The sequence below is a fragment of the Engystomops pustulosus genome, chromosome 7, assembly GCF_040894005.1.
Source record: "Engystomops pustulosus chromosome 7, aEngPut4.maternal, whole genome shotgun sequence".
Taxonomy (NCBI): domain Eukaryota; kingdom Metazoa; phylum Chordata; class Amphibia; order Anura; family Leptodactylidae; genus Engystomops; species Engystomops pustulosus.
In genome coordinates, this window is record NC_092417.1 from 49,890,828 (window position 1) to 49,917,109 (window position 26,282).

Below are 26,282 nucleotides of genomic sequence, written 5' to 3' on the forward strand. Positions count from 1 at the left end.
ATATTAAATGTGTATCTTCTTACCAAGAGCAGGTCGGTAACAAAGCCAATGCAGACACCGACACTTTAAGTAAATGTCCCCCACTGAGTGTATTTCTAAATGGTATTTTTAGGAAAAGGTGGGTGGGTGTTGGATCATGCAGAATTGGAATTGATACTATTCACGTTTTGTTAAGGGGCGCTGTCTTTGCAGTTTCACACTTGTTTCTGTAGAATGTATTAGTACATTTGTTGATTTTGGAAGCTGTGCTGGGTAGAGGAAAATGTATAAATGATCTACTCCAAGGCTTTTATGTCTCTATCAAACAGTTGCTTAACAGCTTTCATCAACATATTTCACCCTTCCTTCGCCATTTTTGCTGGGCCTGACATAAATATGTGGATGGCTGCTGTCTAATCCTGTCCTGCTTTTTTTTATTCAAAGATATAAATTCATTTGGAACATCTTCACACTGAAGCTTGTAATTCAGGCATGTCATAACAGGATGCTTCGCTGTGAAACACATGGCAAGGATTTTGGAACCAGCCTTTTAAAGTTTTTGTATAAATGTAACAATAATAATAATAATTCTTTATTTATATTGCGCACACAGATAATGTAGTGCTGCACAGTGCTTGCCAAATCAGTTCCTGTCCCCATGGGACTCATAATCTAATCAACCTACCAGTATGTTTTGGAGTGTGGGAGGAAACTGGAGGACCTGCAGGAAACCCACACAAACATACAAAACCTAAAAACTCTTTGCAGATGTTAACCCTGGGACTTGAACCCTGGTCCCCAGCGCTGCAAGGCTGTAATACTAACCACTAAACCACCGTGCCGCCCTATATTTCATAGAAATGTGAGAAAAGTATGCAAACTGGCTGATACTGGGTCTAAATTGTTCATGAACACTTGCACCATCTTTTACATAAGTTGACTGGATAGATGAACAATAGGATACTGTTTTTAATGAGACGAGTCCTGTTTTTGCTTAGAAAGCTTACCTTTATAGCATTTCATCATCTTTACATAGCTCCATAATCCACTTGGATGAAAGGTAAAGTAAGCAGCAGTATAATAATCATTTTATGGCTATTTCGATGGCTAAGAAGAATAACCATACTAATTTAATGTTAGGAGTATACCAGTTTTGTAATTTATTATGATGATTTTGTAACAACACCAAGCACCAGAATGCTGCAACCACATTTTATTACTGGAACTGGTTTTGAACAGTTGGTTCTTGTCATAAACCTGACCTCCTGTTTTGACCTCAGACACCTACCTGTCATCTACTTAACAAGTCTTTCAAACCCTAATGGTCAAGGACTTATGGTCGACACTCCCTACTCCAGAACAAGTAGGATCACATACAGGATAAATAGGGTTCAGGACAGGTATGGGGTTCCAGAAACAGGTAGGAGCACAGACAGGATAAACAGGATTCATAGGGTCCTGGATCAGGCTGGGCGTACACAGGGTTATAAAATGAGGCTAGTGGCACATAGGGTTATGGCTCAGACTGAGGACACACAGAGTTCTAGCTCAGGCTGGGGGCACACAGGGTCCAGGGATTGGTAACTGGAAAACAGACAGATAAACCACATGTCACAGAAGAACAATAACCAGCCCTGAGTGAACAATTTATCCAGTTCCTGGATGCTGCCCCCAGAAACTGACTGGCTAGGCTCGGCATTACTCAACCCCCAGCTGAGAAACCCACATAGCCTAGACAAGGACATTACCCAGCTTTCCAAAGAATAGATACCCCGCTCAGACCAGGCAATCAACTCTCCAAAAACACTCAGCATATTATCCCTGGGTGAGAGCGGCAAACTCAGAACTGAGCAGCCAGAATCCATAGAGGATCCTGACAAGAAAGGTGTTTCCACGGAAAATGAATCAGGTTGACTCAGAGATTCTTGCATTAAACTGGAAAAAATAGTGCTAGATGTACAATCTGTGATGTTATTATCTGTGAAAAGGGTCCTGACGGATATACCAGAGTCTATGTAGAATAAGATATAAAGCTGGAGAATTCTTTATAATTATAGGCACTACAGAATAATTCAACATGTTCCTTTTAGAAAAATGGCGGCAGTGGAAAAAAACATTAATGTTGTGGGCAGTTACTGTAGAAACCAGGGCATGACAAATGAAAATAGATTTTTTTTTTGGTTTAGCTCCTGAGAGACACCCAGGTGACTCACTCTAATAAAATGAGAAAGTGACAGTGAAGTGGTTTACTTTTTCTTGACTTCCAGAACATGGGCTTCATTCTCCTGAAATACAGAAAAGTATAAAACATAAGCAGATGCATATAAATGTGAAGAAAATTTTTACAAATATTGGGGATCATTTATTTTAGAATTTCTACCAGTTTTGTAGTGGCCTTTTTTTATTTTGCTGCACTTATTTATTGGTTGTGCCACAAATTAACTTTCCTTCTGACACTCAAGGGGGGATATTTATCAGGACCTCTGCGCACCGCCAGTGGCGCAGAGGCCCTGAAATAATCGCAAATGCTAACTTATTGCTGTCTTTTGCGATTATTTTCCCCAATCCGCCACCTTCACGCCAGTGGGGCGTGAAGGGGGGGGGGGTGCGGCCCGCCGAACGGAGGGAGCGGCTGGCAGGCGCGGGACGTTACTGTCCCCACGTCTGTGCACTCGCTGCTGCTGGCGACTTTTCATACGTGAAAAGTCGCCGGCTGCGTTCTTTTCTACGCCAGGCAGGATAAACGCTGCGCTGCTGGCAGCCCGATACATCAATAGGCAGAAGCCTCTTGATGTATCCGGCTGCGAATTTGTAGCGGTGGGGCGATCATACGCTGGCGCTCATGATAAATATCCCCATAGATGTTTATTTTTTGCTCAATTTGGGTGAACTTGTGAATCCTGATACTTTTCCAGCTCTTCTATTTTCCATGACACTTTTTTGGGGCAATTTATGTCGCACACTTAGATCCACAAAAAGTCTACCAACTTCTATTTCTATTTAACTAATCTTGTAACCTAACGAAACTTTGGGGCGTGGAGTAGCCTGGGTGAGCGCAAAGGCTACTCCACACCCAGGTAGCTATTGCAGGGTTCTCGGCATGCTTCTCTTCTTGTTTCATGTTCCACATCGCCGGCTTCTATGTGCAGTACCTCGGACCCCCGTACCCGGTAGAGTGAAGAGACACGCATGTGTTTTGCCACTAATGAGGAGTATTTTGCCTCATACTCTTCATCTCCCTACAGCAATCCATGTTTCTGATGCAGGTCGGATAGACCGAAATGTCAATATTTATGGATTGCTATATATCTCAATAAATTGGAATATCTTTCTCTACATACTTTGGGGTGCCAGGTTATTGTTTTGCAAAGATTGGGGTGGTACCCTACCTAAGCACCTTATACTCAAGTGAAGTGACGTGTATCTACTTCACATTCCCATAGCCTCTGCAGGTAATTTACATAGTACTTTGATAACATTGTTTAAAAGATTCCAATATTAGTTAAATTACAGATTGGGGCAGAGGCAGGCAGGAGGAATCTACCACCAGATTTACTTCTGCTAGTAGATTCCTCATAGTAGGGTTCCTTTAATCCTGTGCAGCACAGTAAAAGAAAACAGTCTATTACAGCACACAGTTTTTGCACCAAAAAAATATCCTTGTAACACAAATATTAAATTTCCCCCATGGTTTTATTTTTAGGAATAACTTATGAGACAAAAGTCTCAACTCCTGTAGCCCATAGGCCAAAAATCAGTTTTGCTGAAGATTGTGCATTCTGTAGTGCAGGCAAACTGTTTAGGGTCTTATGTCTTACTCCATAATTCATTTGCACCAAAGCCGTGCCCCTATACAAAATTGCCTTAAAGAAAGATCATTCATTAATAAATTGAAAGAGCACCATATAAAGTCTATACTTTCAGACTATAGCATCACGTCACACTGTAATGCTTCAATCCAGCCCCAACCATGATGAACAGACACTATTTATTTCTCCCATGGGACCCTATGGAAAATGTGTCCCTACCAGCTAAATTATACATATTCTGACTATAAAGAATGTGTTAAATTCAAAAGTAATTTATTCCAATCAACAATGTCAGGTTGAGGTTCTTTGGAACCACTAGCGTAATTTTCCTGGGGGCTCAATGTTTAGCAAACCTTATAAAATCGACTCAAGTAGCCTCCAGATTGGTTTTCTTGTGATGGGGTCTAGTATTAGAAAAAGCCTGGGCTTTGCCAACAGCTGTTTCAGACTTTTTAGACGTCAGCAGTGCAAAATGGAGAATAAACCATATAATCTGTAAAGTTGGGTAAACTGGGTAAAATAAGCACTGATTATTTTACGTTGTTTTGTTCCAAATACTTGATCAAATATAACTTCTGTTTTGTTATAGAAGAAATGCTATACACATTCAGCTGATTTAAAGTGGTTGTCTGGTTTGATAAACTCACTTTCTAGAACCATATTGGGGAACACCAAAGTGAAGTATTATCCCAATTATGAACCTTGTGTCTTATTCATATTTTAAAAGAAATCTACCAACAAAAACTGTCATGATAAACCAGGGACACTTGCTCATAGATCCGAGCACAGTGACTGTAGTAATATTCTTATATTTGGTATGCATGGACTCCTTCCTTCTAAATTCAACTTTTCAAATATGTTAATGAGAAGGGCTCTGGAGGGCGTTACCAGAGCCCATCCTTGCTGTAGCTTCACAGACTGTTACACTTTGCAGGAGTACTTTCCTCTGATGCAGTGACATTACATTAGGCAGAGGGAGGGGGAACTTCTGAGGGAGCAAGGGGGAAGGTGAGACAGTGTAACAGGCTGTGAAGCAGCAGTACAGAGGGGATTTGGTATTCCCCTACTAGCTCATAACCATCATTTTAAAAATTGATTTAAGAAGGAAAGAGGCCATGGATAACAAATATAATTACATTTATTACAGTTGCGGTGCCTGGATTTATGAGAAAGTGCCGCTGGTTTATCATGCTGCTTTTTGATGTTAGATTTCCTACATCGGTTGATCTGGAGGACCCAACACTGCAATGCTGAGAAATTGTCCTTGCTAGTTTTCTGTTGTACTTGTACATTTATGGAGAGATTATAATCTCGGCACACGTTAGATTGTCTGATCTCCTGAAGCCATCCACTGTTTACATGTGTTTCATTTCCTTGCTTTTACAAGGAGTGGGTGGATCTGAACATGAACGTGGAACAGTAAAGAAGAGAATGAGGTCATTATTTTAAGTAATGATGTGATCTTTATTAGAGAGAACGTCTGTCATTGACACTTAGTGGAGAAAAGATTGGATGGAGAAGCCTAGAGGTGCAGGAGTGTCTTTTTTGCCTAAATAATATGAGATCTCGTTGACAGAAGGAAATTTTTGTCTGTGTATGACACATACTGTTTGTTTTTGTAATAATAATAATAAAATAATAATAAAAATAATTTTTATTTCAATAAATGTGTGTGGCAGGATTTGAATGAACTTACATATTTTTTTATTACCGGTGGTCATTTCATTCACTTTTGTTGACTCCCGAAATGTATCTTCCTGTTAGTTACAGGCCTTGGCTAGGGAAAATACATGTTATGGAGCACAATTTCACTTTGGCCTGTCTTCTGTTGTACCCCTGTAATATTTTATGGGGGGTGCTACAATTTAATGGGGTTTGAGGTCGGGGCTATATAAGAATTTGTTAGGGGTGGCAAAAGTCTCTTCCTTCCTGACCATAGTCAAAAGTATCTCGATCTGCTAAACCAGTCTCCTAAATTGTACTGATGAGATGTAAAGATATTGGGGTACATTTACAAGAAAAGTCCAAACTAAGTATACAAACTGGGAAGAATCTGGTTGCTGTATATACTCTGACAACCAGAAGGATGGAAATGTAGAAAAAGACAAAAAGTGTAGTGTAAAAACATATAGCTGTTGGTAGAGAGAAAGAACACTCACCTTGTATAGCTTGTCTGTAGGAGTATTTTGGTAAAGGTGCTGCTGGCCACGAGATGCGGGTCCGCAAACCCATTAGAGCGGGTATGCAGCAAGCTAGCATCACACAAGTGTTGGACCTCGTTTGTATTTGGCGCTGCATCTGACACGATCACAGTCTTTGCTCTTAAAAAGGATTTGCTTATTGAATTTACAACGCGTTTTGGCTCCGACCGGGAGCCTTCATCATGTATAGTCTCCCAGTCAGACTGTTGTGAATTTAAAGGACATCTACCACCAGGATCAAAGATTGCTAACTAAGCACAATAACATACTGGTGTGTGTCCCCTCTTGCAGGATATGCTCTTCTTTAAGCTTCCAATGCCCCTGTTTTAAAAATTATCCAAACGAGCATGAAGGCTCCAGGCTCCATTGCCACCTATGGAACCAGGAGCCCATTTGCATCATTTTAAAAGCATTAATGACTACGACATTAGAAGTTAAAAAGAAGAGCGGGTCCTGCAAGAGGGGGCACACACCAGTGATTGTGTAAAACGGCGAGAAATATTTGTCCCATGAAGACTAGTGCAGCTGTGCCAAAAAATGGTTGCGTTTGATGACACGTTTGGTGCAGACACTTCTTAAATACATGTGCAAGCAGTTTTCACCTAAAAGAACTTGCAAAATCCAACAGAAAACTGGCGCACGGCCCTTAGTAAATGTGCCCCATTGAAACAGTGCTGTCTACAGTTAGGAATCTGTTCTTTTTGGAATATATATAAAAGTTTGGCTTTAATCCCACATCATGTCATTAGGCTTCTTGAATGACTTTCTTACCGGAGTTCATGGTGAAATGTATACCTTCCCATCTTCTACTCCTTTCAGCCTCTGATATTCTCTACAGCCAAGAGGCGCAGCATAAACCTGTTGTATGAAAGAAATTTGTTACCTGCAGTGATGGTTATGCTGGAGGACATAAGACCAGAGGGACCTATCTTATGGTGTTTGGTAGAATAATGGGAGCCTTCATCCTAGTTTGGAGATCTTCAATCAGATTAAAAATTCCTCACTGACAAGATTCTCAGGACATTCCATAGAAGATCACTCTGGAGTATCCTCATGTCCTGAAAGCTCAGGAGGAAAAGTTCTACCCTTTAGAGCTAGTGATAACCGTCTGAAGTAATATAACTAACATGGGAACATTAGTGGACCTTGACTCCTAGTAAACATGTCATGCAGGTCTAAAGACATCCCCAGTTCCTCTATTAGGGGGTCTCATATGTGTCCTTATGTTATAGTGATAACTGAGCGCTGGGCACATAAATCCTTCTCATAACCCACTGCAGGTGGCGCCATGTCTTATTGGACTTGATGGGCCTCCTCAGAGGTAACTAGGACATGGTTTATTGCCATCATACAGGGGTGTCATACAGTTGAGCCTCTCACCTCAGGCAGCACCACCTGCATTAAGGTGGAGCTGCATTATTGGTGATGTGTTTCCCTAATTAGGCTTGACAGTGTGAGGCGTTTTGTACAATGTACATTTGTGGCAGTGCTTTGAATTGATCTTATTGTCTTGGTGTAAGCATTGGTAGTCATTGATGGCAGTATTGATATCATTTAGAAAATCCTTAGGATTGTTCCTCATGAGAGCCATGTTGTTGCTTTTAGAGACTGCATAAGTCTTACCTTAAAGGAAACCTACCACCACGGATCTACCTATAAAGGAAGATCAGGTGGTAGGTGCATCTATTGGACCTGAGGATAGCCCTTTTAAGGACTAATGCTCACGTCCCCCAAACTTTTTATAACTTTTATTTCCCTTATATTTTCTAAAGAGGCTACTGGGGCATGGAGTAGATGGAGCTGAGGCTACACTGCCCGGCTACTTCATGCCCCAGTAGCCTCTTTGATCCTCCTACCAGATATCTCCTCATAGCTGCGCGCCCTCGTCCGTGCAGCCTGCCATCTGTGCATGCACAGAACAGCAGGCCTGCGGACGAAGATATCTGATAGGAGGATCAAAGAGGCTACTGGATCTACTCCACGCCCAAGTAGCCTCTTTAGAAAATCTGCATATTAGGGAAATAAACGTTGTAAAAAGATTGCGGGGATGTGAGGATTAGCCCTTAGGGCTATCCTCACGTTCTATAGATGCATCTACCACCCGATCTACCTTTATAGGTGGATCCGTGGTGGAAGGTTCTCTTTTAAGGTTTGTTACCAAAGATAGCGCTTTTTGACATGCGTTTTGCATGTGTTTTGTCTGATCTTTGTCTGGGGATCCTTATGCCCACAGATGCCACCCATAACCTTGTGTTTTTGTCCAGCAGCTTCTTCTGTGCCAAAACTTCTCTTTAGAAATATGCTTATGACACTGAAGTGATTTGAGGAGTGTTAACTGGACCCAGGACTGGCATAGCTGAAGAGGGATGGAAAACAATGCAGATAGGATAGATAAAGTTTAGTAGGGGGCGCTGTTATTGCTGTGATGCTTGAACCCTGAGGTGCTCATATAACACCCCCAGAGCAATTTTGCAAGTTTTGGCAAGGGAGTCGTGTGGGCATAGGCCTATCTAATTTATAGGTTAGTTTTGTAGTTAAACCAGGGTGACAATTTGCTTTTAAATCTCTATAATTTAACCATGAAAAGAAAATATTCTTTGACAAATGCCTTGTAGGACTTCACAATTCTGTACACTTGGTCACTTGGCTTAGATGTGAACCAGCTAAGAAGTAGAACAGAGCTCCTGATTTGTAGGTGTGAGCATTGCAACCTGGGTTTAGACCTTCAAAAAGCCTTTAAGCTGATGAGATTAAAACTACAATGCCAACAGAAATCAGGATTAAGAAGATCAATATCAGAATCTTTTGTTAACCTTTTGTAGTCTAGAACAATGCTTCGCAAACTCTTCATGAGGTGTAGCATGCAATCCCAAACCACCCAAATTTAATAGGAGAGTCATCCCCTTGGAAATTCATTCTCTTCCTGTATGCTCCTGTCCCATCATTGCTGTTCTATCAAAAGTTGCTTTTGATGCTATAAGGACATTTTCCTGTACAGACCATTACAGAAACAGGAAGTTACTTAATTATCAGAAAGCACTTCCTGCATGTGGCAGGAGTGTTGATGGCTTGAAGCACAGTGACTGAGGTTGGCATTGATGTGTTATAGCCAACTATACTTTTATTAGTATTTTAAAGCGACCCTTTAAAAAAAAACAACTTTATACTCACATTGTCTCTCCTTCCCTCCGCCCCCTCTCTACTGCGGCAAGTGAATCCGGGATAGTACACCCCAGCTTCACTGCGCCAAATGCCGTAGGTACGGCTCGTGCGCAATGAGGTCTTCACTTGGCAGATTGCAAGAGGAGGGGCCGATGCAGGATCTTCCGATGTGAGTCTGATGTGCCTCATCGGACTCACATGTAGGTATAAAAGTTTATTTTTTTATTTTTCTCCATGTATAGCTGTCTAAAAGGAAATTAAATTGTTGCATTTAGGTGTTGAATGGGTCATTATCCTGATGAAGAAAGAAAGAACCCTAAAATTCTCCCAACGAAAAGTTAATATGAAATACTTGACTTGCAAAATGAGGCTTAACGGAAATCTACAATCAAAATCATGCAGAGTTGTGGCGCAGACAGAATTGTGATGCACATCAATAATAAATGTGGCGCAAACTACGAGCAGTAACATGCCCCTTTAAGTGCAGATTTTTTATGACTTGTCAGACACAAAACTGGCGCAGACACTTAATAAATACAGTACATGTACAAGCAGTTTGTACTATCTTTTTAGTGCAAAGTCAGACAGAAAATTGGCGCAAACACTTTAATAAACGTGGGCCAGTGACCTTGGTAGTCTTATATTTGTTATCCATGGCCTCCTTTTTCTGAAATCAACTTATTAAATAATACTTATCTTTTAAACTTACTTAATACTATGCTAATGAGCCAGCAGGACTCTGGGGGTGTTACCAGTCCTGAGATGTGCTGCTGCACAGTGTAACAACAGCTTGTGAAGCCAAAGCAGGGAGGGCTTCTGTAACAACCCCTCATTAGCATAATCTAAAAAGTTGATTTTAGAAGGAAGCAATGGATAACAAATATAAAAAGATTACCACATTCATGGTGCCTAGATCTATAAGTAGGTATCCCTCATTTATCATGCTTTATTTTGAAGGAAGATTTCCTTTAATTGTGATTGGTTTCTGTAATCTTCAACTTTTTTTGTAATTTGCTCCTGTTTTATACATGAACCTGAGAATATTTATCTATACATTGACAGCAGCCAAAGGGCAGAAAGGGTGGAGATCTCTGCTGTTCTTGATGCTGATAATGCACTTTTCTTTCCTTCAAATTTAGCACTATGCAGTAAATGTTAAGTCTAGCAATACATCTGTCTCTATTACAGACTCATCTGGTCTCCACACTTATGAGGTCTACAACAACATGTCATCGGACAGTGGATCCTCGTCCACAGCAGAGGATCAGCTCGCCATAGACCAGCGATATCAGGTTCTACAAGGTAACTTCATTCTTTCTTAAATATTTTATTTTGCATTAAAAAGTTTAGCTTTCCCATATCTCAGCCACATCATGGTTTGATTGTTTCCTGTATCCATCAGTAAAGAAAGATATCTAGGAGACATTTATTCTCTTAATACTTTTGCTGGATCTGACCCACTAGATGGTGGCATCAGGCTGGTAAAGGCACAAGGGGCTGCCATCAACCAGATACCAAAACCAAATATCTAGCGTTCATGACAATTTTGGATAAGTTACTTGAATATTTCATTATCAGAAGTTAATCATGTTATGAATAAGAGTATTGTGATGATACCTGTATCAATGTTTGCTAAGCTGGCAAGACCGCCGGAGTAAATGGGGGATGGGAGCTGCCAAATCAAAATCATCTTAAATATGATTAGAGTTTTATCATTCACCAGTGGTGGAGGCACCATTTGTATAACCAGTACACCTGAAATCAATGCCCTTCTCCCAACTTAAAATGAACATATCAGTGTTTGATGCTTACAAGGGACTGGACACAAGGGACCACACAATTACTTTTGGACTGGTACACATGTTCTCTACTCTTAATAGATTAGTATAGTCAAAGTGAGTGTCCTATATATTCCTAATACACAGGGACATCTGCTGTATTTGTCTACTCCTGATTTTAGCTCAGAATTATTGCTTTGGTGTGAAATCTAGGGTATTCATTTTGGAATCTGAGTCCATTGTAAATAGGTTGCACCAGGTAATTGGGTCACCGTCTGCTTGTATTGATTTAACAATAGCTGTTAAATCTGCACCAGGCTTACATTTTCCTCAGCCCCGAAGTTGCATTCCCATGTTTCGTATGGATTGTGTTTAGGGTAAGTAGGGTCCAAGCTTGGCCGGATTGCATATGCGATTGGTAAGTAGCTCCATGTGTTTTGCATTGTTTACTAAAGACAATCCAAACATAAAGTGTGAATGCAGCCCGACGGAAAATTTCCCTATTCAGCTACAATATTTCTTGATGACCTTATTCCAATATATCTACTTTTTCAGCCTAACTCTTGCAATTCTTCAAAAAGTTGTCTTTAGAAACAAACCTCCTTATATAATTAATGGCAATAGTATTGAATGGTTGCCGCTGTTTACCCATACCTGAATTCAGTTATGGAGACCTGGCTGTCCTGTAATATCTCCACCTCTCCCTGTTTATTTAGGAAACACACCTGTAGATAAAACAAGGGTAACGATAAGTAGGAACTCGAGTGGCACTTTGACCAGGTCTTGCGTACAGGTGTGAATCACATATCCCCACCCAGATTTCCACCCTGATCAAAAATATTGTCACATCCCACACGTACAATATTTGTGTTTATTGTGTTATTAGTCTTGCAATTGACAATTAAATACATGTACATTGATTATGATAAATATTCAACAGGATCAGGATACAGAGCAGTAATAACCTACTAAGAGCCTTTTCTGATTTGATATTTGTCTGATACTTAAGAAAATCTGAGTGTCCACTTGTATCAGCTGTATAGATGGGGTATGGATTGCATAATCTGGGTGCTGCTGACATTTGCCTGACTTGAGGATGCTATTTCTCTTTACTGGCTCTAGGTTATAAAACCTGTTCTAACACATAATATGAAACCAAGCTATAAGAGGTATGCACACAGCACATGTATGGCTGCACTGTTCACCTTTTCACGATTTTTGAGTTATTGACCATAACAGGAAGATAAGATACATCTATAGGAAACAGATACAGCCTGGTGCAAAACACTTTTTGCGAATACATGTTGAAGAACTGTACCTAAATGTGGACTTCCAACCATGCATTGTTTTTTAAGTATATTATCTATTATTGGGAGGTTTTTAGAAGTGTCTGATGTAAAACTGTTCTACTTGCCCATAGAAACCAATCAGAGCTCAGCTTTAGTTTTATAAGCAGCTGTGGGAAAATGAAAGCTGAGCTCTGATTGGTTCTGCTCTCAGACACTTCTGATAAATCTCCCTAATTTTCAGTGACTACTGACAGTGTAGAAAACTGCCTGCTAGGAGATTTTAGATGTTTATGGGTTTTTAGGATTTTTTAATTCAATGACCACAAACAGAGGGGGACTGTATATCTGGGTAGAGCCTCATTGAATTCCCCGTTGACCATTACAGATATCTGTAATCTCCTCATGATCATACCTCATACTGGTCACCTTTTCCTACAGCACCACTGCTATAATAACAGATATGAAATGTTTTTCTATTAAAAAAACCCTTAATGAATCCTGATGGTAATAATATAGCATATATCATTAGTCTGAAGACATAAATGCCATCAACCTCTTGATGTGATCAGATTAGCATCTGACTGGGATCTCATAGAAAATCTTGCACATGTAGTTTACGTAAATGTATCATATTTATTGTGAGCCGGACAAGACTAAGGTGTGGCCATAGTCATGTTCATGCCTGCTATACAGTACAGGAGACATGGAATGTGTCATTAATAGAAGCATTAGCTGATCGTCTACCTCTGCAGTTTTTATTATCTATCTGTGTGGATGTTAAAATAGCTTCACCTCCACTTTACTTTCTCTTTTATCTTAGGAATTCACTCTGATTGACGTTGGTTACTAACTTGGTTTTCTTGCTAGCTGCTAGTTTTCTCCCTAGTTGTGAGGGACCAGTAAGCAGCACCTTTACCCTGCCTTACAGTGACCCACCAAATCTCATGGTCTCCATCTCGAGATTCAGGGTGTCATTGCATCATGTGACAGCTGGATTTGTGCTGCTGTACTAAAGACATCAAGTCCCCTCAGTCACTGTAGGTTGTACTGCGTTGCCAATTGGTGTTCCAGAATGGTCTGTCTGGAAACTTCGGTGAATGAGGGAGGGGGATGGACATCTTTAGTACAGTACCGCCTCTTGGACACATGATGCCATGACACTTAGTTGGTGAATCATTGCAAAATAGGTTAAAGGGCTCTGCTGCCTGATCCCTTGGACCTTTTAAAAGTGTGGAAACCAGGATGGGGAAACAGGTTATTCAAGGGGTTATCACTCATCATTGTATACCCTGGATAACCTCCTGAATAACCCATGTGTAACCCTACAAGTTGAGGTACTAATGGGATTATGTCTGCTGCCCTAGATGAGCAGAAGAAAAGTAGGAGATATCAATGGTTGAGGCTGCACTACAAATGCAAACTAGGAGACATCTCTAGTAATGGTTTTCTCTTTTGAATTTGTAGCATTGCATTTTTAAATAATTTGCTAATACATCCAGTTTTTCAGGTGGATTTGCAGTAATGTCAGAATCACCTGCAGGGCTTTAGTTACATATACATACACACACCCTTTCACATACATTTCATTGCCCTGGAGAAACAATTAACATTGTAGTATTGTAGTATTTTCTCCCATTACACAGGTTATGACCCAGCTTTCCAAGACTTCTCAGCTTTGCCTCAGTGCTACGTTATACACGTAACAATAATGCTCCTATAATCTTTATTATATCTTGACCCATTTTATTGAAATTTTTATATGTTTCAATTAACCTTTGAACCTTCATAAATACAGCAATTTTCTAGTTTATGCCCTATTTGCTAGCCAGATAGATTCAGATGATAGGGAAAAGCTGACATGTTATATTTGCTGAGGCTTCTCTTATTGTCACAAGCAAATGTTGGCACTGAGTGCTTGGTAATGGTGATAGCTATAGGAAAAAATTCACCTTTGCCAAAATCAGCGTATTGACACCCGCTATTGGATACAAAAATTTGGTGGAGGGAAGAATGATCGATATAATTGACACCTACCTTTTTTTTTTATACCATTGGAAAGCTCAATTTTGTGCGAGTAAATGTTTAAGAGCGGTTTTATACGTTTTATAATTTTCACATGCTTTTCCTTTTTTAAACTGTGTTTATTGATTTTCTTGAATTATGAAAAAAGACCTACAAAATCACAATAGGTCAAATACCCCAAAAGAAGGAAGGAGGGGGGGGGGGTAAGAGGAAGGGGGAGGAGAGAAAGGGGGGGGGTCTTGATAATTCACCAGGGTCAATATAATTGATAGAGCATCCATTCTCCATTCAGCAGTCAGTACTAGCGGACAGTTAGCCAAGTAAGCAGTCCTGTATCCTGATGTGGCCCCAGTTCTGATGGAAAGTGAGGAGGAGGGGGGGGGGGGTGGCAATACAAAAACAGAAAAAAGAAACGGGACACTTGCCAATCATCTTATCCCCAGAGGTCAAGCCTCCCCAACACGACCCAAACATGGTGTATTGTAACAACACTACTACGATCAGTGCATACTCTCAATACTGACCTATGTTCAGTCAAGTTCTAGAGGGGGATCTCCTACAAGCTGCCGCTCCTGGTACATCAATGTGGTGATGTTGCCTCATGTCTTTCCTCATCTCTGGCGACATCACAGTGATAAAACTTTCCCAAGTACTGAAGAAATATTCACACACTTTTCATATATTTCATATACTTTTTGCAGTTCTTTGTTAGTACAGCTGTATATTATAATAGTCATGAGTCACACATTCAAGAATAGGGCCGCATACTCACTAGCCATAGTTTACCAGCAGCTGTTATACAAGATTGTGCATGTTGAGATCATGTCTACCACATGACAGGCGAATATGCAAGATGTAATATTTAATATACTAGTTCTCAAGCTATCTAAAAATAAACGGCAAATGCGAAAATGACTCATAAGTGTAAAGAATAAGCTTCCCTTGTGCCCCCTTATTAACCATGGCAGAATAATGCAGGGGGCAGAGATCCTGCCAGCAAATACTCAGCTTGTGCCAAAGCAGCTTCACAGCTATTTCCTGTTTCTTATATGGTGACAACCAATTCTGCCTTGTCAGTCGTTGTCCCTATGAGGGGCTCTTAGCTTAATAGCTCTTTATCTCAGGATCTCTCAAATACAATGCAGAAAAAAAATAATAGGAAACTAATTAGGTTAAGAAGTTTAATTGACTTTCTACAGAGAGTAAAGAAGTAAAAAGCAGCCACTGGAAAAAAAACGCAAATCTTATCTGGATTTTTGTTAGAATTGAATCCATCCAGTATGTCAGTGCTACAAAGTAGCATGTAACCTCTGGTTCCTTTGAGGGGTTGTCTGGGATAACCCCCAGCTTCCGTTTTGTACATTAAACTTATGGCACAGCCACCTAGAGCCTATTTCTGGCCATAGCAATGTTCCATAATAAACCAAAATATATACTGCTATTATATGTGCCTCTAGTGCTGTGAAGACACATAGTAAAGTAAAAAATGTGGCTCTATTTTGGGGGTCTCCTAACGTTACCAAAATCCCATCCTCTGGTGATGGATTTCTCAATTTTGTATGACTTGAGTATCTTCTACACTATTACAGGACCTGTGATGATCACTTTCATATGCATTCTATCACCACCCATTAAAATGGGGTCAAGACTTACCGTACTTGAAAGAGTCTCCTACCTTCAGGACCCCATATTAGCTATATTGGCAATTTTTAAAGATTTGTTTTATGATGATTAACATCGGAGCTTAGTTAAACTCACTGAATTATGAAGGCATTGAAGTTATTTAGTAAGATCTTGGCTTGGGGAACAAGTTTGTTAATATTCTACATTACAAATTCACTTCACTGCTAATGTTTATCTTTAGTAGAGCAGGGGTCATGACTATAAGACTTTAGGGGCTTCAGTAGCCCAAGAGTAAATATAAGTAGCTCCTTAACTATCACCAATCATCTATAGCAGTGGTGGCGAACCTATGGCACGGGTGCCAGAGGTGGCACTCGGAGCCCTCTCTATGGGCACCTGCGCCATCACCCCACCGCAGACTTCGGCAGACAGGACTCAAGGCTTCTTGCACTCCCAGGCAGCCCAGGACCCTAGAAGGAAGCTACAATGATAACCAAAGCTTTTTCTCCTTCTTTCTACTGTGTTGGTGTCCTCAGGTGCCTATACAATGGAAACATGTGACAGAGCAGGGAGTAATAAGCTACTGTTTAAATTGTCGCATTGGCACTTTGCGAAAAATATGTGGGTTTTGGATGTAGTTTGGGCACTCTGTGTCTAAAAGGTTTGCCACCACTGATCTATAGGTTCAATGTCAAGAGCAATGTTTATAGAAACTCCATTCTGACCTCAGAAGGAAGAACCTTCCTCCGGCTTAGAATAATGGGGCACATCTACTTACCCGCTCCCTCGGAGTTCCCGAAAAGGCATTGTCAGACAACAATGCACTGTGCCACGATTCACTAAGATCGTGCGCCCGATATCCTGCATGTGTCTTTCCCGCTCAGGTCCACCGGAGTTCACCATCTTCTTCCCGGTGTATATAAGGGCATTGGTTGCAACACAATTTTAATCTTAAATCCCACGCTCAGTCCGAATTAGTCAGATCCTGAAAATGTTGGGTAGTCCGACGGAAATGCGATCCGCGGTCCCTTGGTAAATAAGCCCCGATATGTTGTACTTGCCTATGGTGGAGGGGTTAAATCCTTGTAATGATTATGATTTTTTACATTGTGTGGCGAATTGCTCTGGTAGATGCTAGGTAGTAGTGCAGAAAGCAGGGACACACAGGTTATAGTCCAAATGCAGTGTTTTATTCACACTCTGCGGTCAAACAACTTTAAATTCAGCCTCAGCATAAGCATAAACAAAAACAATCCTACTCGTCCGATTTCTGTCTAATACAATAGCAAGTCCCAATCTATACATGCACCTGGCTGCTAGGCACACGCTCTTGGTCAGCAGTTATATGGAGGCTCTCAGTTACCTTAGGTGTCTGAACACAGTCCAGCATGCAGCTCACCTACTTCTTCTGGCCTGGAGTCTAAGGGCGTGTTCACACAGTGCGTTTTGGTAGTGTTATATTTGCGTTTTGAAACACAATTGATCAGCTAAGAAGAGGTGATTTGCCTGATTACATTATTGTTAACACTTGAGTTTAAAAAACACATTGTAAACATGATGTTAATGCATGTGCGTTAGCAATGTGTTAACATATGCATTACCATCGTGTTTACAGTGTGTTTTGTAAAAACAAGTGTTAACAATAATGTAATTAGGCAAATAACCTCTCCTCAGCTGTCCTAATGCATTTCAAAACGCAATGAGAACTAAACCAAAATGCACCGCGTGAACGCGCCCTAAATCAGGCACTAAAGAGACCTGTGACCCGCACCTGTGGGCTAAATAGAATCCCAGCACCGAAGCCTGGATGGAGTAGGCGTCCCACTATCTGCCTACCCCTACTCCATAATAAGCAGGCCCAGTACGGACATTACAAACATGTCTATGGCCAACATAGACCAAACAGATTTCTCCTGCTTACCACATGCCTGCATTAACCCTTGGGTTACTGTGGACAAATCCAGGGCTTTTACCATGTACCCTTCATCTGCCTATATGACAGATAGCGGTTCTCCCAAACGACACCTCTCACTTTCTCACATCAGACACAAAACAAACATGATGTACAAACTACTCCTGTAACCAAACACTCCATGCAAACAAGTAGCACAATAGACTCAGAAAAAAGTAACAAATGATGCAACAGTTCATATAAACATTACATTTTTGTTAAATATTGTAATCAATCTTCAAAAGTTATACTCTCATATCCATTTTGCTAATGCAGTAATGGGGCAGGGAGTCTTGTTGGCCTTATCCTGTTTTTGCTTTCCATTATAGTGAATGAATTGGTGGGAAGTTACAGGGGATTTTGTTTATCCTGTCTGTCAGATTAGATGAGGAAGAAGCAAATAACTGCTAATTAGTCAGAATGTTTGGTTCTGATTTAGACAAGAGGGTATGGGGGAAGTGGCCAAAAACATGCAATAGTGTAAGTGTACTTTTCTAAAACGCCATCTTTTTTTATCGTTCCCACATCTTATGTTTCTCACAATCTGCTTGAAAAAAAACCCACAATTTGATTTTGATTTGCCTTTGTCTTCTGCCTCATTGATACTTCAAATGTTATGCCGAAAAATCATACCTGATTATTTTTATGTGTAACATTTCCATTTGATGTTTCCTGTGCCTGCAGTATTTTTTTTCTAGAACAGGGCAGAGTAGTGATAATAGAGCCGGCCACACAATGGGGCAAGTTTACCATGGGCCGTGCGCCAGTTTTCTGTCAAACTTTGCAAACTTAGTCCAAACTGCTTGCACAGATAGGTAAGAAGTGTTTCCCACCACATTTGTGTTGGACACGACCCTTTTGTGGCGCATCGTGCAACACAAATTAGGGGACGCCCCGAAGTACAGTCGGACCATGTGCCAGATTCAACATGCAGAGTCTGACAGAATTGTATTACACACCCTATGTTGAAGGTTTTCCAAAAATAAATGGTGCACTCTGTCGGAGCAGTTCAGGGGGCGCCAGATTTATAAAGAACGTGCACCTTAAATTCTGAATCTGGCATCCCCTGCACAATACACAGGCAAACTACATTTGATGCAGTTCGGAATGAGTGCAGGATTTAACTTTTTAATTGTGTCGCAAGCCCTAGCCCTAAGATGCACCACTAAAAAGATGGTGAACTCTGTCAGACCTGAGAGGGTAAGCGACACATGCAGGATTTTGGGTGCACAGTTTTAGTGAATCACTGCATGGTGAATTATAGTTGGATGAGCTCCAGTGACTGGGTAATGAAATGTGCCCCACTATGTCTGCCTTTTGCTCCAATTTGTAATCTCAAAAAGCTCAGAGGTAAAGTGATACTTATTGTATTTTTTGAGTCATGTTGGTTTTCCTGCATTGTCATTATTGACATCTCACACTTTGCCCTACATTGCTTTGTCAGCAGATTTTTCTGAGTTAGAAGCATTTAGCAGCATCCCCAATGCGATGGTCTCCTCGGAAATATCTGAATAGGAGTCTTTCGATGTGTTTTTTTCCAATTTCCCCTTGAAATGGCCTGTAAATTTAAAGTAATAAACTTTATAGGTTTTATAACTTTATGTAAAGCAGTAATAAATCATTTAAATCTAGAAATTTACAGGTGTGCAGACTGAATCAGAAAATTGAAGATACAATAGCTGCTAATTTTGGTAGATCTTGATATTTTAAAGCTAGATGATTCCTATGATTGAAAAGACATCCCATAATTTATGGGTCTCCACCTAGTAGCCAGAACAATCCTTGGAAGTGTTATAAATGCTATGAAATGATCTCCTCGGATTATCATGGATTGCCCTAAATCAAAGATTTCTCTGTAACAATGGGCCTTTGTACACCTTTAAGATGTGAAACGTAGCAGGCGTTCTGACAGCTCCATAAAGAGCAAACACAGTTTTATGTCATAACCCAATTAAACAGATTTAATAAGTTGTTTCAAGAAATTCATTGCTAACCTTGATGCTGCCAAGATTTTAATATACTGTAATGACAGGATCGACAGGATACAATATATAATATATAATGGTCCCACAACCAGAGTCCGCATGCATGTGAAGAATAGGGGTCACCCAATGACATGTTTCATTTTGAGGGGGGGCCACAAGCTGCTTGGTCCTGGCAGAGAACTTACCAGCGTCACTGAGGGCTCTGCTTCCAAGTTTATACAACTAGATCCAGCACAAATCTTACACTTAGGCGTTGTCTGGTACTGCAGATACATTTCCATTGGATTGGTAACATGTAGCTCTAAAGAGAACAAGTTAAGATACACATTTTTGCCTTTTGTTTTACAGCTGACTATGAGGGCACACAGAAAAGAACTTTCTCCAACTGGATTAATTCGCAACTGTTAAAGGTAATTGCTTTATACTAATCATTGTCATTGAAATGAGCATTCTGTACATACAGTATATACACTTAGCAGAACATTACTTTCACATTTGGCTATTTGTGTTAATAAATGACCTATGTATGTACACAGAACTATTATAGACTTCTCTTATCAATGACCAATGCAATGTTGGTGACTTATCTCATGCAAGACAATAGTATATGACCTGACCGAAAAAATAGATGTCTGAGCACTATATCATTCTTGGTCACTGACTCTAAACTGATTTATGGCAACTATTAACAATTTGCATAAAAACTCAAACTTAATTACAGTCAGGTAAAAGTGCTGACAATTCTAATCCAGATTGATGGGTACAAACAATATTGTCTCCAAGAATAAAAGAGTTGGTTTTACAGAGGTGGTCACACTTGCTGATGATCAATGAAGGGAATTTTTATTATAAAGAAGGTGTACTTTTTGTCTCGTGATAGTATACATGCTGGTTGTTGTACACAGGGAATATTGCATTAAAGAGCCATATTGAGTTTGACTACTCTTTTTAACGGGTTCCTTAAAAGAAATCCACCATTTAAATAAACTAACAAAACATATACACATGCTTACCTACGCTCCTCTTCATCTTGATTGTGGTGGTGTTCTTCGCTAAGCAAAGAGCTGGGGGGCTGAATATAAATATCATAATTAGCAGCCCGGAGTGCTGGACATCTTGCCCCCCGCTCCGGGCTGCTGATTTTAAGTTTCTTTTCTAGGTGCTTCCACCTTGTCAAGACTAGCAAAGAACACCACTGGTATCAACATCAAGAGGAGCGTAGGTAAATATGTGTAGGTGTTTATTTTTTTTTTAAATGGTGAATTTCCGTTCAATTATGGCTGAGCTATTTAAGTGTCATTACCACCGACCCTCCATAAAAAGTATAATGGTAATATACAGTAGCTCAGCAGTAGTATTTCCATGGAATGGTCTGAAGGAAAATACTGTATGTGATTTATAGGTTCTAGTGTGTAATACGTTTTTATGTGATGTTTTCTGGATGGTTTTTATGTTTTATGTGATTTTATTTTCCAGCACCCACAGTCAACAGTTGTAAAAGACCTATATGTTGACATTAAAAATGGTCACCTTCTTCTGGACTTACTCGAAGTTCTCTCCGGTGAAGACTTGGTAATTATATTTGCCTGTTAAATGTGACTGTAGCCTAAGACCTGTAGTTTTGTTTATGAGCTTTGTCTGCTCAGTTCAGCCTCATGTACCCGGCTGAAATAATGTAATAAAAAATCTATACAGGCAGTCCCCGGGTTGCGTACAAGATAGGTTCCATAGGTTTGTTCTTAAGTTGAATTTGTATGTAAGTCGAAACTGTATATTTTATAATCATAGATCCAGACAAGAATTTTTTTTTGCCCCAGTGACAATTGGAGTTTCAAAAATGTTTTCTGTAATTGGACCAAGAATTATCAATAAAGCTTCATTACAGATACATTATAGCTGATTGCAGTCTGGGACTATATTAAAGCATTCAGAGAGCTTCACTAGAGGTCACAGTGGGTAGAGGGGTCCGTCTTGACTAGGGGTCATCTGTAAGTTGAGTGTCCTTAAGAAGGGGACCGCCTGTATACACGTAGAAGACTATCATGCAAGAGGGGCAACACTATAGATTGGTCAATATTTTTAGCTTAAAAAAATGCAGCAATTTTTTTTTTGTTGCTTCAGTACTTTTATTGTTCTTTTTAATAGCTCCATGATGCTGAGTTTTAATGATAATTTATTGCACTCATTTAAAAAATTCCTTTCCTAAACTCCCATTGATTTTATATAGAGTCATTGACAAATGTTCAGCGTGTAGAAAGAAAGAAGTGTCCATCCCTGTCTTCCCATGGTTTTAGCACTGGGACCACATAATCTTTCCTTCTTTTGCCCAATGTATTGCAGAGAGGGACAGTACCCTTTATTAGTAATTGTAGTTTTTTTTATTATAGTTAGTTACATGCAGTGAGAAAATAATAAGACTTTACCTGCATTGTTAATTTTACAGCCACGTGAGAAAGGTAAAAATGTCTTCCAGTCGAGAAGTAACATAGAATCTGCCCTGAACTTTCTAGGGAGCCGATCTGTGAGTATTGCGCTTGTTGGGTTTTTTGGGCTGTTACTAAGTTTACTTCTACTACATTCTTTCTAAACTATAGGATTGTGTTATTTTCTAGATAAAGCTCATAAATATTCATGTGGAAGATGTCATCAGTGGAAAACCGTCTATTGTGCTTGGACTTATTTGGCAAATTATTTTGCATTTTCACGTAAGTATCTGCGAATTGTTTCTGACAGGTCAGAATGAACTTAAAGGACACCTGTCATCAGGTCTCTGTCACTAGTCCTGTCACGACTACCTGTTGGAGCAGATCACATGGATTCCATCCCAGCCTTTTAGTCAGTTCATACATTGATCATTGTAAAATCATATTTTCTTCATTATGTAAATGGGGCTGGGCACATGGAGATAGAGAGAGTGATGTCACCCCTGTTACCCCCCCCCCCTTTCCTTCCTCTGCTCATGTCTGTGTGTAATGTTAGTAAAGCATTGCTAGTGTCTGTTCTTTATCTGCTGAAATGCTGCATCCTCCCATTCACATGTGAGACACAAACATAAGATACACAAGTACCTGACATGTTCTGCTATACACATGTGAGAGACAGAGACATCAGCTACACAAGTAACTGACATGCTCTGTTCTCCTATACACATGGATAGCAATTGTATCTCTCATACACACGGGCTGCAGGGCGTGTGGCAGCCAGCACCAGCAGTGTCACATCTTTTTACAGGCTGTCAGTAATGTGTATAGGAGTATCTCATACACACAGGCTGCAGGAGGCACCAGCACCAAGAAGCACATAGAGGAGCCAGCACCAGAAGTGTCGCATCATTATACATGCTGGTAGTCCTGTGTATAGGAGTATCTTATACACACATAGACTGCAGGGGGCGCCAGCACCAGGACACACATAGAGACAGCCAGCAGCAGGAGTGTTACAGCATTATACAGGCTGTCAGTTATGTGTAGTTTGTAGCCTCTCTCCCTGCTCACGATCTCCTGGCAGGAAGTGATCAGTGTGAGCTCCGTGCAGGGGGCGTGGCTACAGGCTCAGCAGAAAGACAGAAATATAAGATGCACGATTGTCACACAGAAATCCAAGATGGCGGCCCGACCCAGTCAGTTACTGGGTTGTGTCTAGGGGCAACTAAAATTGTGTACAGCAGGACTGATAGAGACAGGTTGGACTTATATCTGTGAAATTCTGCATTTTTGTTAGTAACAGTGAATTAGAGAATTTGTTATTTTGTTATCCATATAAAAAACTTGTCTTCGTGGGAATAGCCCTTTAAGTGAATAGAACAGATCTCTTACAGTATACTAGACAAAGTCCATAGACAAGAATTATATGTTGTTTCTGGAGCCTTATTCTAATTTCAGAGTACCTCATTACCTGCAGTATAGATCTGCGTAAAAGTAATGTCTTTTATGTTTCTAGGGTTGAGTGCTATAAAATAGGATTCAGAAGTTATTTTTAATGAGTAATAATTTTATTCTGTTTTATTATTTTACATTAGATTGAAGGTCTGGCAAGTATTTTGGCAAATACAGAGGACCAGCAGCCAGTGAAGTGTGAGACAGAAAATGTGGTCTCCCCAACTGCAAGCCCATCCCCTAAAAGAAGCGCCAAATCCAAATGGAAAACATCTGCAAAAAAAGCCCTCCTGCAGTGGGCACAGGAGCAGTGTTCTAAGTAAGTATTGGGTGGTGCAATACAATTAGTTAATCTTTATTTAATTGGTTCAGGACCAAGGTAATTTTCTACTTAAGGACCAGACACATTTTGCAGCAAACTTTGAGGCATCACATTTGTAGTTGAGTATAGGATAATGACTGGAGTGATGGACATATATTTTGGGTATATTTCATAATTTTTTTAGCATTTTAGCAAAATGTACACCATGCATATATCTGATCACATGAAATCACAGCCTGTCTGCATGGAGGCATGGAGAGAAGTAGAATTCAATGGAGGCATGCTGTGATTTCATGTGATATGATATACTGTAATTTCAATAGATATATGCATGGTGTACAGTTTGATAATGTTAGTAGGCTAAAGGACCTGAGATGATGTCATCCTGGTCACATGACATTACTACTGCATGCTGAGAAAATTAGCTGCTGGATTCAGCCAGAGGAGGCCACACCCCCCTCGACTCACTATAGATATCCCTGGATACCAGGTAAAATTATAAAGTTGATTATATGGGGATCTGAGGGAAACAATTTTTAGCTAAAGGAAGGGTGCCCATTAGTTAATAGGGCATTATGGGAACCTGCCATTAACTGTATTTGTAAACAATGTGATGACAGGTTCCCTTTAAGGATGGCCAACAATGCCTACCTTACATAGTCATATAAACACACTTTCTTTATGGCATCTCTTATCTGGTAGATAATTGTTGTAGGTTTTTGTAAAAAAAAACTTGCATGTCTATGAAAAATATGATGTATTTTACAAATTTTGCAAATCTGTTTTGCCCTCTCCCCATTTTTTTTTTTTAAATAAAAGTGTAAGTAAATTCGCCTATTGTGCTTCAACATGTACAACCTCTATTAACTACACCACAATTATAACTTGAAAATGATTGATGGGAGGCTGCTCCTTGGTGTAATGGTGGGAGACTTTCATCTATCTGATATTGGAGTCCTCTTAGTTCATGCATGTACCTTAGTATTCAGTTAATCCGATCTTTGTATTTTAATTTGCAGACTGGGATCTATTGATATAAAAGATTTTAAGTCCAGCTGGAAAAATGGAATGGCTTTCTTGGCCATTATTCAGTCCTTGAGACCAGACCTTATCGATATGGACAAGTTACAGGAAATGTCCAATGAGGAAAAACTGAAAGAAGCATTCAGATTAGCAGAAACGGAGTTAAAAATCCCCAAACTCATTGAGCCGGAAGGTATGGGAAATTATTTTCTGAATAACTATTTTACCTGTGTTTAATAAAACATTTTCAGTGATGGAGCAGTGTATGATAGAGACCATTGAGAATTACTAAAAGGCCTTAAAGGACACCTGTCATCAGGTCTCTGCCACTAGTCCTGTCACTACTACCTGTTGGAGCAGCTCACAATTATTCCATCCCAGCCTTTATCTAGTTATTTCATACATTAATCATTATAAAATCATCTATTCTTTATCATGTAAATGAGGCTGATCACATGGTCCGAGGCAGTGATGTCACCCCTGTTACCCCTCCCCTCTCCTCCCCCTGCTCATGTCTGTGTGTAATGTATAGTAAAGCATTGCTAGTGTGTGTGCTGCATCTGCTGACATGCTGCATCCTCCTAATACACATGTGTGGTACACAGACATCAGCTACACATGAATCTGTGGTAACATGGCTGCAGCCTGGAGCTGCTGTATCTCTCCTAAACACACACACAGGCTGCAGGGGGCGTGGCCACCAGCACCAGGAAGCACATCATTATACAGCCTCACATCATTATACAGGCTGTCAGTCATGCACTGGGGGTGTGGCTGTGCCTCCCACTCATGAATAGAGTGGACAGCTTGAATATGCTAATGCTTCATTGGACATTTCACAGGTCATTTGCATACATTTTTAGGACCTCATTGCTTAGGTTTACAGGCATGTAGAGGGACAATGAAGGGATAGAGGCAATGCTCTCTAATGGCAGTTTATGAAAATATATTTAGTTTAGGGGGGTTATTTTGCATGACGGGTTCTCTTTAATCCTTAATACTTGTTCCTTAGATCTTACCGTTTCGAATCCTGATGAAAAATCAATTATGACGTATGTTGCACAGTTTTTACAATATTCCAAAAATTTAGAGGAGCCTGCAAGAGATATATCGGTATGAAATCTTTCTCTATGAACATTTTATTTTTCATTATTTTACTGAAATGTTAAAGGGGTTGACCACTTTAATTTAAGGTTTTTGTAATGTTTGTGGGGCAGGATATTAGGTAATTTACAAAGTAAAGGCAATTCCCGGGTTACGTAC

At 40.1% G+C, this 26,282-nt stretch overlaps 1 protein-coding gene across 1 annotated transcript in view; it reads left to right on the forward strand.

The window, feature by feature from the left end:
• Nucleotides 1-26,282, forward strand: part of SYNE2 (spectrin repeat containing nuclear envelope protein 2) — a 248,849-nt gene that overhangs the window by 27,457 nt on the left and 195,110 nt on the right. The window contains exons 2-9 of the mRNA XM_072116513.1: nucleotides 10,340-10,453; nucleotides 20,148-20,209; nucleotides 21,276-21,371; nucleotides 22,243-22,320; nucleotides 22,412-22,504; nucleotides 23,818-23,993; nucleotides 25,016-25,212; nucleotides 26,032-26,132. Of these exons, the coding sequence (XP_071972614.1) occupies nucleotides 10,378-10,453; nucleotides 20,148-20,209; nucleotides 21,276-21,371; nucleotides 22,243-22,320; nucleotides 22,412-22,504; nucleotides 23,818-23,993; nucleotides 25,016-25,212; nucleotides 26,032-26,132 (879 nt within the window). The 5' untranslated portion in view covers nucleotides 10,340-10,377. The remainder of the gene's footprint in view (nucleotides 1-10,339; nucleotides 10,454-20,147; nucleotides 20,210-21,275; nucleotides 21,372-22,242; nucleotides 22,321-22,411; nucleotides 22,505-23,817; nucleotides 23,994-25,015; nucleotides 25,213-26,031; nucleotides 26,133-26,282) is intronic.